Consider the following 12,380-nt stretch of genomic DNA (forward strand, 5'->3'; position numbering starts at 1 on the left):
GTAACTATTTCAGGAAGTTTGCAGCTCATATCAAGAACACCAAATTGCATCTCCCTGGGGATGCTTCAGCCCGCTTTTTGCTGATTTCGGTGTGAGAGCATGTGCCCTCCCAAGGAGAGACACTGAGGCTCTTAACAAGTATGAATTACCTACCTGGGAACACATATTCCTGGAAAATACAGTAATAATGCATGAATACATGATTTTCCTTTTCATATTATTCCTTACGCACCTCTACCCATATTCTTCCTATAGACACTTACCATTGAGAATCGAAATTGGAGGTTGATTGTGTGTGTGTGAAAGAAAGGTGGGGACAGTGAGATCTTTTCTTTAAAGTCTATTACATGTATTGTGATATTTCCATTACAAACATTTTAATCATTGGGTTTTTAAATGCCAGTTGTGCAACTCCAACAACTGAGCCTTAGGGAAATGGCAATGTTATTAAATCTATCAGAATCCTGCAAAGGGCCTGCCTACTTCAGAGCCCAACTTGAGTCCTTTCCCCTCATGAGCATGAGGGCTGGGTGGAAGCTGAGTTCAAGTCCTCAGAAATTAGTCAGGTTACATGAGTTTTGATGTATTTGACTCAGTGTCCTGGTACAGAATGGAATGAGGACCCCCTACCTTTTTTGTAAAGACTCCTGCCTTTGATTTCATAGGCAATTATCTCTGCATTTTTTAACCTCAAGTACCAGCTGCATACTATAAGGGCTCTGAATCATAGATGATCTTTTCCCTTAATTTTCATCTTTTCTCACCTTTCTCATTAGAGCAATCTATAATGAAGCCTGAGTTACCTTCTCGGTGGTCAGGCAGTTCTAAAGGTGATAAATTAGAAAATATTGGCACTAGAAATGATTGTGCTAGTTGGTTTTCATGATCCTGCAGCAGCCTTCTTCATTGTATCAGAGAACTTGATAGTGCCACCTGCCAGTGATGGCTGAGTGAAGTGTAGGTTGGCTCCTCGTGTTTGTCCTCTGGCCCCGGGTCAGGACCGACCAGATGAACTCGCCTTGGCATGAGCGGGCTGTCCTCGTGATTGGCCTGCTGGAGAAATGCTGTCAGACCTGATGATTAATAGGCCCGTGGTGCAGTGAGGTCACTTAATGGACAGAAAATCCAAAACACAGCAGCCTCATCAGAAAACAAAAGGCAGCCCCCTACCGCAGCAGAAATCCTGTTTACCAAAGATGGCTAAGTCAGATAACCCTCAGTCAGTTTGGGACTTCGATTCCTGCTATGTTGAAGTTTGGAGGGGACACAGGAGAAATTAGTAACCACTTTTTAAGAGAATGCAGGGTGTGTGTGTGTGTGTGTGTGTGCGTGTGTGTGTGTGTGTGTGAGAGAGAAAGAGCTTCCAGCTGGGTCCACACTGCGTTTCCTCGAGGCCTTTCCAGGGCTGGGCCCCGCCGTCATGTCCATCCCTTGTCCCAGCTGTGGTATCTGCAGCTTCTGCTTCTGCACTAGCTTCTTCATTTTCTCATGTAAATATGCCCAAGTCTCTCCCATCTTTAAAAAAAGAATCCTTTCTTAGTCCTACATCTCTCTTTAACTATGGCCCAATTTCTCTCCTTTCCTTTAGAGTTAGCTTCCTGCGAGAGTAATCCAACTGTTCACCCCCCTCTTCCTCCCTGAAACCCTTCTGGCTGAGGTCTCCATGACTTCCTGTCCGTCCAATCCAGCAGCCACTCAGGCCTTGTGAGAGCCTCCCTCCTGCCATCCGGCCTCTCCGCTGCCGGACCCTCCTCCTTCCTTGACTTCCCTGCCCCCCACCCGCCCCCTCAAGCTGCTCCTTCCTAGTCTTCCTGCAGCCACTCCCTAACTAGTACTGTTTGCCAAGGTCCGGTCCTTTCTGTTTCTCTCGTAAGTGCCGTCCTGGGCTGGGATTCGTTCTCATGGCTTCCCCTAACACCCGTAGGCTGGGGACACACAGATCTTCTACCTGACTCCTGGGCAGCTCTACTTGGACATGGACAGAGCCAGTCCTCTGCCCTGACAGCTGAGCTGCCCTTTCTCAGACACAACTCCTCTTCCTTGTCTCCAGTGTCAGTCAATGGAACTACCAATGACATCTACTGGACCAGCTAGAAAATTGGGAATAACCCCCAACTCCTTCCTGGCCTTCACTTCTCATCATGCCCTGTGGATTCCGCTACAGAAATCTATCTTTCTGAAGATTAGTCTCGAACTCCAGACAACTATTTAAATTCTTTTCAGGCCGCCATTTCTCATCTATTTTACCAAAAAAATAAAAAATAAATCCTTTAGTTGTTCATTAATTGCTTTTCATGCATACTTGGACCGGGAGCTCAAGCCAAGCCACTGACCCCCTTGCTCAAGCCAGTGACCTTAGGATCATGTTGATGATCCCTCACTTGAACCAACCAGCCCATGCTCAAGCTGGCGACCTCAGGGTTTCGAACCAGGGTTCTCAGCGTCCTAGGTTGACATTCTCTCCACTGCGCCATTACTGGTCAGGCCATCAGCTATCTTTTAAAGGCCTAAATCTGACCATGTCATTCTCCTGCTTAAGGCACCCCAGTCATTTTAGGGCATTCAAGACCTGTCATGTCTAGCTACTTCCTGTCTCTCTAAGCTCATACCCAGCAGTTTACACCATGCCAACATGCACACGGGTACAGCTCCTGCATCCGCACAGACCCGGTTCTCTGACAGCTTTATACTCACTCTAGCCTCTCTGCTGTTACCCACCTGCTGCTTCCCCCTGGAATGCCCGACCTTCCACTTGTTCAGATGGACGGACTTGTCGGTTCTCTGAGGCTGTTTTTTGACCAGGTGTTCTGCAGGTTTTCCTCACCCCTGCACCGACTACGGATCTCAGCACTCCACATTGTGAACGTGAACTGTTTCCTTACTCACCTCTTTACCCCACTGGTCTGCATATTCTCTGATACACTTCACTTGGACTTCAAATCTCCAGGGCCTAGCACAAAGCCTGTCACATGTTATGTACCCAGCATCTATTATTGTGATAAAATATATGCTGATTTTAGGTTTTCACCATAGTGACAAGTCTCAGATCATAAGGCTGGACTTTATTTGCATTATATTCATGGGAGATATGATCACACGTTGTGTTTTCTGACAAAAAATGCAAATAATCATCCATTTTTTCTTGAATATATTAATAGTAAAAATGTCGACCTGACTTTCTTAAGGGGACATCAAACTTTGCCTCCCAGACATGAACAGCTCCCCAAACAGTCCTGGAAGCGGCTGCAAATTTATCTCTGCATCTCCTGCAGAGCCGCATCCTCTCCTAGTCAGCGGTCTTAGGCAGCTCACTGCTCCCTGAGCATGCCATAGGCCTGCTTCTACACACCCCCTTCCACTGCTCAGAGTGTCGAGGGAACTGGCCCCTGGGAGTCCCCACCCATCCCGTCCCTTGTCCCTTTCCTGGAGCGCTCCTGTCAGAGGGGCCAACCTGTACATCTAAGGCCCAGCAGGGAAAATCCCATGGCGTCGCCCTGATGGGAGTTGCTCAGGCTTTCCTGGGCTTGGCTTTTATGTCGTTATTTGCCCTGTGGATGGTCTGCCTAAGGAAGATATTCAGAGAACGTCTTGCAAATTCAGTCCTCCTTGAAGACCAAGGCAACGGGGAAGAGGAAGAATCTGGCAGCAGAAGTAATCCTCATTTTCTGACCCTGCCTTCGCAACCCTAACCTCCTCTGTGCAGGACATTGTGTCCCTACCTCTAAATAGCTGCAGAATGGCTTTTTCTTCTTTTACTTACATTAAAAAAGTATCAGGGACACGTTTTAATATCTCTCAGCCTTCCCTCTTAGGAAATTTATTCTCATATTTGCTTTCAGTGTTTTTGTGCTACAGTATCAGTCATGCTGGGGGGGAAAAGCTGATTGGCATTATCTGTACTAAAAGTCTCTATTTTTTTATGGCCTCCACTAAATCTGGACAAAACATCTTCTCCAGACACAATAAGCTCAGTTCCTTTATCTTTTCTGCATATATTGCATTTTCCAGTTCTCTATGTGTGTTGGGACTGACCTCGTGTAAATTGCAGTGTTAGAATTAGACACTGAGGACTAATAGACAGGAGGAGACAGTAGGTAGATGCTTCCAGGGTGTGTGTGTGTGGAGGGGGGCTCAGCATCTCTTCTAAAGGGAGAGAGAAAATAAACACTTGTGAAATAAATGTACACACAGAGAAACACTAAATAAATGCATACTTAACTTTAGCTATACAAATGATGTTCAAGGAGTGTTAGAGATGATTGTGTCCAACGTTGGTTAGTTGTTGTGAGAACAAGAATGAACTGTTTGGAAGCAAGAAGGACCAAGAATATACAACGGGGAAAGGACAGTCTCATAAATAAATGGTGTGGGGAAACTGGACGGCCACATGCAAAAGAATGACACTGGGCCTGTATCTTACACCATACACACCAGCAGTTAGCACAACACCTGGCTTCTTTCTGGCACTCAGTGTTTATTGACTAAATAACTGGCTATAGTATCTAGGAAAGGAATGCCTGTGTGATTTGGTTTGTAAATTTATAATTCTTATATCCTATATACTCTCAGTCATAGAACTTTGGGGTTTTGGAGCAGGAAAAAGTTTAAGTAGCAAAACATTGCAGATACGCCACCTGGCATTTGTCCCTGCTCCAGGTCATTGCCTTCCTCCTCTCTCTCTAGCTGATCTGGAGAGTACAAACTAATGGAAGAAGCAGAAGCTAATTTTGAAGTGATTTTTCTGCCTACTCACTTGGTTTACTCTGTCTCCATCTATCCGCCCTGCTGCCACCTTACTTTCATTTTACCTTATTTAAGGGATTTCATTAATAAGTAATCACCTTTGAAAGGATTATGCTTCCAGTTCAGCTGTGCTAAGACATCCTGTGTCCTGTCTTAGATTTTTGTACATTGCTTTCCTTGTCTCACTGAAAGACTGTGTCCTATGTTTCCTTTTTTGCACATATGTTTGGGTCTTCAGTCTTCATTTTATTTTATTTTATTATTTTTTAACTGAGAGGAGGGAAGACAGACAGACAGACTCTTACATGCACCCTGACTGAGATCTACCTGGCAACCCCAGTCTGGAGCCAATGCTGTGTGCATCTGGGGCCATGCTCCCAACTGAGCTATTTTTAGCACCTGAGGTGGCGGCTCCACAGAGCCATCCTCAGTGCCCAGGGCCGATGAGCTTGGGGTCTTCAAACTTTTTATAAAAACCGCCCACTTTTGCAGTGCTGGTCAACCTGGTCCCTACCACGCAACCAAACAGTGCTGCGATTGGCCCACCATGAAAGCTGGACCACCCACTAGTGGGCGGTAGGGACCAGGTTGACCAGCACTGCAAAAGTGGGCGGTTTTTATAAAAAGTTTGACTACCCCTGGGGGGGAAGAGAGAGAAGAGGGGAGAGAAGTGGAGAAGCAGATGGTCGCTTCTCCTGTGTGTCCTGACTGGGAATCAAACCCAGACATCCACATGCCAGGCCGACACTCTACCACTCAGCTAACTGGCCAGGGCTTCTAGTCTTCTTATAAATGCTTAAGTTCCTATATATTTAGCTGCTATAATTATAAGGAGAGTGTTTGTTTTGTTTAACACTGATTTCTGGGTTCTATCCATGTTTATGTCCTGTTATTTTCTAAAAGTTCCCCAAGGGATTCTAATGACAACCAAGGGTGGGATCCACCATGTTAGACCCTTAGAAATAAATACCCCATGCATGACTCCTTTCAGTAATGACATTGTATCGTAATTATCAATGTATATACCTTTCCCTCACTTGAATTTATGCTTCTTGAGCTCAGGTACTAGGGTTGTCTCATTCATAATTGTCTTCCTAGTGCCTGACATAGTGCTTGGCATGTAGTGGGCAGTCATAAATGTTAATTGAATAAATTGGTGGTTTCTTTCACTTAAGATACAAGAAAATTGCATAGTATCATGTAAGAAAAAGAGAGAAAATGCTAGAACCATGAGTTTCGTTTTATTTGTGTGTGTGGTGGCAGGATGGTGGTGGTGGTGTTTTCTAACCATCTACACTTTGGTACCTGTGTCCTTATCCATAATCTGTTGTTTTTTGTTTTTTGTGTTTTTTTTTAATTTCATTCACTGCCATTTATCTGATGTAATGAACTGACAGCAGCAAAAGATACTGGGCTTTGTCAAGGAGTGCCAATTTGAACTATTTTGTTCCATTATTCGCATTTGTACCTAGATTCTAAAACTGATCGTCACTATACATGTAAGAGGATTGTTCATTGATGTGATATTGAGCACTACTGTCCCTACTAATGAAATCCATAGGAGCCTCCAGATGAAAGACACACAGATTGCCACTTCAATGACTTTCTCAATTCCAAAATCTATTCATTTAGAATAATGGAGCTGGAAAGATATTTAGAGAATGGAGTTCAGTCACCTTCCTTGTACAGTGAAGAAGCTGCAGAAGGTCTTGTGACTCGCCTGGAATGACACAGCTTGTTTGGAACACAGCTGGTACAGGACACCTGGTGCTCCAGCCCTCAGGCCTGGACACTTCCTGGTACTTACAGCACCTCAGATTACATTAGAAACCAAAGATCAGACGTTTACTTCTATCTTGCTATCTGTGTTAGGAAGAAAAATATCTGAAAAAGGTATGATTACAGATTTCTCAGAGGACATGAGGAGGAGTAGAGGTGGAGAGGGGAGAAGGCAGACAAAAGGGATCTTGAATGAGACTTTGAAACTATCAGAAAAAGTATGTTTTGTGTCAGCACCACAGTTCATTTGTGTTTCTGTCCTTGTTTTCAGAATTTTCCCCAGAGAATACCTCCTTCAACAGATCCACCTGTATTCCCTTGCAGACCTGCAGCAGGTAAGTACTCAGAGGGGTCATTTCTTTTCTGTCTTCTCCGTGGGGCGTGTCTTTGGTGGTTATGGTCCTGGCACTGCATTCTGCCATCATTTGCAGAGGTAGTTTTCTCTGCAAGCCCTGATGATCGATTAGTTTCTATTCAGGATGGAAAAAATAAACTTAATGTAAAAAGATATTCCAGGCCTGACCTGTGGTGGCACAGTGGATCAAGTGTTGACCTGGAACACTGAGGTCACCAGTTCAAATCCCTGGGCTTGCCTGGTCAAGGCACATATGGGAGTAGATGCTTCCTGCTCCGACCCCCCTTCTCTCTCTCTATCTCTCTTTCTCTGTCTCTCTTCTCTAAAATGAATAAATAAAAAAAATAATTTAAAAAAAAGATATTCCAGGGCAATAACAAATGCTGTCAAGGACATAGAGGAGTTGAAGTTGGCATCCATTGCTGGTGGGAATGTAAAATGGTACAGCTGCTGCGGAAACAGCCTTGCAGCCCTCAGCATATTAAACAGGTACCACAAGGCCCGGCCACTCCACTCCTAGATGTATACTGACAAGACAGGAGATGTGTCCACTTTAACGCTTCCATATGCATATTCATAATAGCCAAAGAGTGGAAACAACCCAAATATTCGTCAGCTGGTAAACAGATAAACAAAATGTTGTCTATCCACACTGTGGAATATTATTTGGCCATAAAAAGTCATACAGTACTGATACATGCTACAGCATGAACATCGTGCTGAAAGAAACCAAACCAGAAAAGAATACATATGCTATGATCTATTTAAATGAAATGTCCAAACCAGGCCAATCCATGGAGATAGAAGGTAGATGAGCCTGACCTGTGGTGGCGCAGTGGATAAAGTGTTGACCTGAAATGCTGAGGTCACTGGTTCGAAACCCTGGGCTTGCCTGGTCAAGGCATTTATGGGAGTTGATGCTTCCTGCTCCTCCCCCCTTCTCTCTCTCTCTCTCTCTCTCTTCTCTCTCTCCCTCTCTCTCTCCTTTCTAAAATGAATAAATAAAATTAAAAAAAAAAAATTTAAAAAAAAAAAAAAGAAGGTAGATGAGTGGTCTCAGGACCTGGGAGGACAGGGCAGTGAGGAGTGACTGCTAACGGTCGGAGTTGCCTTTAGGGCTGAAGGAAATATTCTGGAATTAAACAGTGGTGATGGTTGCATAACTTTGTGAATATGCTAAAGACCACCAAATCATATACTGTAAGAGTGTGAGTCTTGTGGTATGTGAATTATGTGTCAGTAAAAAAGTTGTATGAGAAAAACAGATATAAAAGCAGTGACTATATTAAACCCTTTGTGCTCAAGCCAAACAGTTGGATGACTTTAAATTTTAATAAAACATTCCAAAGCCTCTAAGAGTCCAAATCACCTTGTTATACTTTTATTAGTGTATGTCCTTTTAATGACTGACAGGTTAGCAGCGAGGAAGAAACTGACATTTGTCTGTTGGACCCGAAGTTCTGAATATGTTATGTTAAGCTTTGATAATCCTTTAAATCAGGAATTCCCTCAGTAAGAAGACACTAAATGAAGGCATATCCATTGGTTCTCTCAAGAATTCCGTTTTAAAAGTAATTGTGACAACTTTCAGAAAATCTCTGTCTGCTGTTTTTCTTGGGCTTTTGTTGTTTTCCTCTCTGGTTGTTTTGCCCTGAAGAAATGAGGTCAACTAGAAAACTGTACAGAGCCTTCAGTCATTTCTCAAGACTTAAAAAAAATTTTTTTAAGTAGTTTAAACTTAAGACTTTTGTGTTCTCTTTGTCTCCCAGAAGTAGGAAATTATTTAAAATGGTAGAAATAGTTTAGAGCGTTCCGCTGGAGCAGTGAGAGAATACCATAGTGTTCATTTCCACGCGCGCATCCAGTTTAAACCTGTTGGCGCGTATCAGCTCCCTGCACTCCTTCCGCCCTGCCTGCAGGTCACTACCTGATCACGCTGCAGTGGTCCACGGGTCATTACCTGATCACGCTGCACTCCTTCCGCCCTGCCTGCGGGTCACTACCTGATCATGCTGCAGCGGTCCGCGGGCTGGCGTGGAAGGGGGTCTGCTTTTAATTGCGATTGCGCGGCGGTGTTCAAGGGAAAGCATCGATCAAAATACCCATTATGCATCTGTTTGCTAGGACTCTACCCAATCATAGTATCAGAGGGCCAGAGACTCTCACCTGGGAAGTGATTAAAAGCACCTATGTATTCTCATAAAGGTGGTTGAAATAGAATGGGTGGGCTCCAAAGTGAGTCCTCTTGGAAGGAGCCTTTCAAAAATGAGTTTTGATACCAGATGAAGAGAAAGAATCAAAATAATTCCATATTCATTTTAGAGCATCAAAGTAGTATATCCACTTCACATAATAAAGCCTGGTTTTTTAAGTTTTCCTATACCCTGCTGTCTCTCCCCCCGCCACACACACACCCTTTCCTTTCCTTTTCTTTTCCTTGTAAGAATCAAACCATACAGGCCCAGCAGCTTACTTAAGTCTTGGTGGGCCAGACCAATAGCCTCCAGAGCCCCAAAAGCAGCTTAGTTTTCAGCCTCAGCAGTAAAGTAACGGAGGCAAAGCTGCGCTCATCACACTCCCTGTGGGCGGGGCGGCAGGAGCTCCTGCATCTAACCTGTGTCTTTGTGCCTGGCTTTAAAACCCCCTAACTTATCATATTTAGAGAAGGTTTAATTCGATTACTGTTCCTGCCTGGGGTGGGTTAAATTGGATTTAGCTTTTGATCTGTCTCTATCTAGGCTATCTGTACTGAAGGGCACCCCCACCCCATCTAACCTTGGCTTCTGAATAGATTTCAGGCACGTCTTCTCTATCTAAACGGTTCTTGCAAATAAATAGGGAAGGGAAGGGAACACATGGAAGAAAAAAAAATACTATTGCTCTGTGACAGAGCGTGTGAGTGGGAGCAGGCGACCCAGCTGACCTGACCCGCCTTGCCAGCACAATATCGTCCTGTACCATTTGGGCCTCTGTCTGGCTGCTCTGTCGTCCTGTTACCTGTCGCTCAGGAATTTTAGAGTGTGTTAATTTCTTTCCACTTCATTTCTCTCTTCGCTCCTAAAATAGAGTTCTCTATACAAGCAGCTCTTTCTCTCATATAAAATAGCTTTAGAAACATGCATTTCAGTTTATAAATTTTGCAGGGGAGAAGATAAACTAAAGCAAGTAATGAAACAGATCTGAGGTAATAATTTAAATATTCTTCCTAAAGGCAGGTCCCTTTCTACAAATTTCTCTTAAGTGAATTTGATTTTTTATTAGTTTTTATTTTTAAAAAAATAGCTTCCTCTCCCAAAACAAAAAAGGGAAGACTTTAATAAACATTGTAAAGGGAGACTTATAATTTAAGTATATACAATCTTAAAATAAAACAGTACACTAAACACTAATAATACCTAAAATTAAAAAATCTGTTTCAAAAATATTTACAATTTATCTCTTTGTCTAGCTGTTTTCCTTTTTATAAGTAACAATCCCTAAAGTTTTAGCAATTTGGCAGAAGATTTCAAGCTACCTTAATGCTCCTGATGTTGAATTCAAGACAGTTTTTCACCCTTCTCATTACTTGAATTACTGGCCTGTGTGTGCATCCTCCCTATGATCACACTCTTGGACGGCAGAAAATAAGTGAGTGCCAGTTATTGGAAAAATTTATGGCTTATGCTGGTACGGAGTCCCTAATTGTCTCTTTATTTCACCAGTGATTAAGCTGCTCCCTGGATTTTGCTAGCACATGGTGAAAGCAGCAGTTGAAAACACAAGTCATTACCTGACTGCAGCCAGCAGCAGTGCCGTGACATGCAGTGTGCATGAGAAGAGCCAAGGCCCCCTCCTGGCCCAGCAGCGGGGCCGAGGAAGGGAGCGGGAGATGCGGGCGAGGCTTTCCAAGCCCCAGGGCTGTGGGGGGCTGCTGGTGTGAGTTCTTCATGCCTTAAGTTTGAAATTTCAGATGAATTTCTGCTCAGCAAAGAAAGATTTCTAGAAAATTCTATTAAATCTGTGCTCTTTGAATGTAAGTTTAACAGAAAACATGTGCTGCTGAACCAAGAACAGACAACAGAACCGTATAACAGAAACTTTTTCAGGAGATGAGAATGCATGGTGGTGTTTTGGAGCTAATGGGTGGTTCCGCATAAAGGACCTGGCAGGCAGTGACTAAGCCTGTATGACCAATGGACAGGTTTGGTGCATGGTTTGTTTCTTTTTTAAATCTATAAAGCTCAAGATTTATTTTCTTTACATAAAAGTTTTAATTTGTAACCTGACCAGTAGTGGGCACAGTAGATGAAGTGTTGAACTGGGATGCTGAGGTCCCAGGTTCAAGCCCTGAGGTTGCCAGTTTGAGGGTTGGTTCAACTGGCTTGAGCATAGGGTCGCTGGCTTGAGTGTGGGAACATAGACATGATCTCATGGCTGCTAACTTGAGCCCAAGGTCGCTGGCTTGAGCAAGGGGTCACTGACTCAGTGGGAGCTGCCCAATCAAGGCACATATGAGAAGAAATTAATGAATAACTAAAGCACCACAACTATGAGTAGATGCTTGTCATCTCTCTCCCTTCTTGTCTCTCTCAAAAAAAATTTTTTTTAAGTGAGAGGAGGGGAGATACTGAGCCACTGGCTACAGGAGGAGAAGAGAGAGAGAAGGGGAGAGAAGCAGATGGTCACTTCTCCTGTGTGCCCTGACTGGGGATTGAACCCTGGTTGTCCAGGCGCTGGCCAACACTCTATTCACTGAACCAACCAGCCAAAGCCAAAACCTTTTTTTAATTTGAATTTTTCAATTACCATTTACTTTCAATAATATTTTGTATTGGTTTCAGGTATACAACATAGATATTACTTTACAGTGTGTTTCCCCAGTATTTCCAGTACTATTGGTGCATGTTCTGAACGGGGAAGCTGAAGTACTGCTCCCCCCCTCCCCCGCCACTGGAAGTGAGAAGCAGGGGGCAGTAGACAGACAGACTCCCGCATGCGCCTGACCAGGATCCACTGGCATGCCCACCAGGGGGCGATGCTCTGCCCATCTGAGCTGTTGCTCTGCTGCAACAAGAGCCATTCTAGTGCCTGAGGCGGAGGCCATGGAGCCATCCTCAGTGCCTGGGCCAACTTTGCTCCAGTGGAGCCTTGGCTGCGGGAGGGGAAGAGAGAGACAGAGAGGAAGGAGAGGGGGAGGGGTGGAGAAACAGATGGGCGCTTCTCCTGTGTGCCCTGGCCGGGAATCTGAGGTACTGCTTTTTAAGAGTTTTATCCTAGTTTGATATTTAGAAAAGGGGAAGCAGAATCGAATATATGTTTTGTTATTTTAAGTCTATCCTTCATTATCACAATCCATGGAGGAGCTTTAAAATGAGAATGAAATAAAAAGAGAAGCTTCTAGAAGACGGCAGGAAGACCACCATAATTCCCCCTGCGTCGCTCCCCTTTCCCTGTGAAATGCGGGGAAAACCATCTCCCTGCTCACATCCCCTTGGCTATTCTAACACTGATAAGAAAGTTCCAC

The 12,380-nt window shown here is 44.1% G+C and overlaps 1 protein-coding gene across 2 annotated transcripts in view; it reads left to right on the forward strand.

The window, feature by feature from the left end:
• Positions 1–12,380, forward strand: part of PLEKHM3 (pleckstrin homology domain containing M3) — a 200,162-nt gene that overhangs the window by 109,578 nt on the left and 78,204 nt on the right. For both annotated transcript variants that reach the window (XR_010725696.1, XM_066233577.1), the window contains one exon: positions 6,794–6,857. Coding sequence is in view for 1 of the 2 variants with exons in the window: in XM_066233577.1 (XP_066089674.1) it covers positions 6,794–6,857 (64 nt within the window). In the remaining variant the exon portion in view is untranslated. The remainder of the gene's footprint in view (positions 1–6,793; positions 6,858–12,380) is intronic.

Source organism: Saccopteryx bilineata, chromosome 5, assembly GCF_036850765.1.
Source record: "Saccopteryx bilineata isolate mSacBil1 chromosome 5, mSacBil1_pri_phased_curated, whole genome shotgun sequence".
Taxonomy (NCBI): Eukaryota; Metazoa; Chordata; class Mammalia; order Chiroptera; family Emballonuridae; genus Saccopteryx; species Saccopteryx bilineata.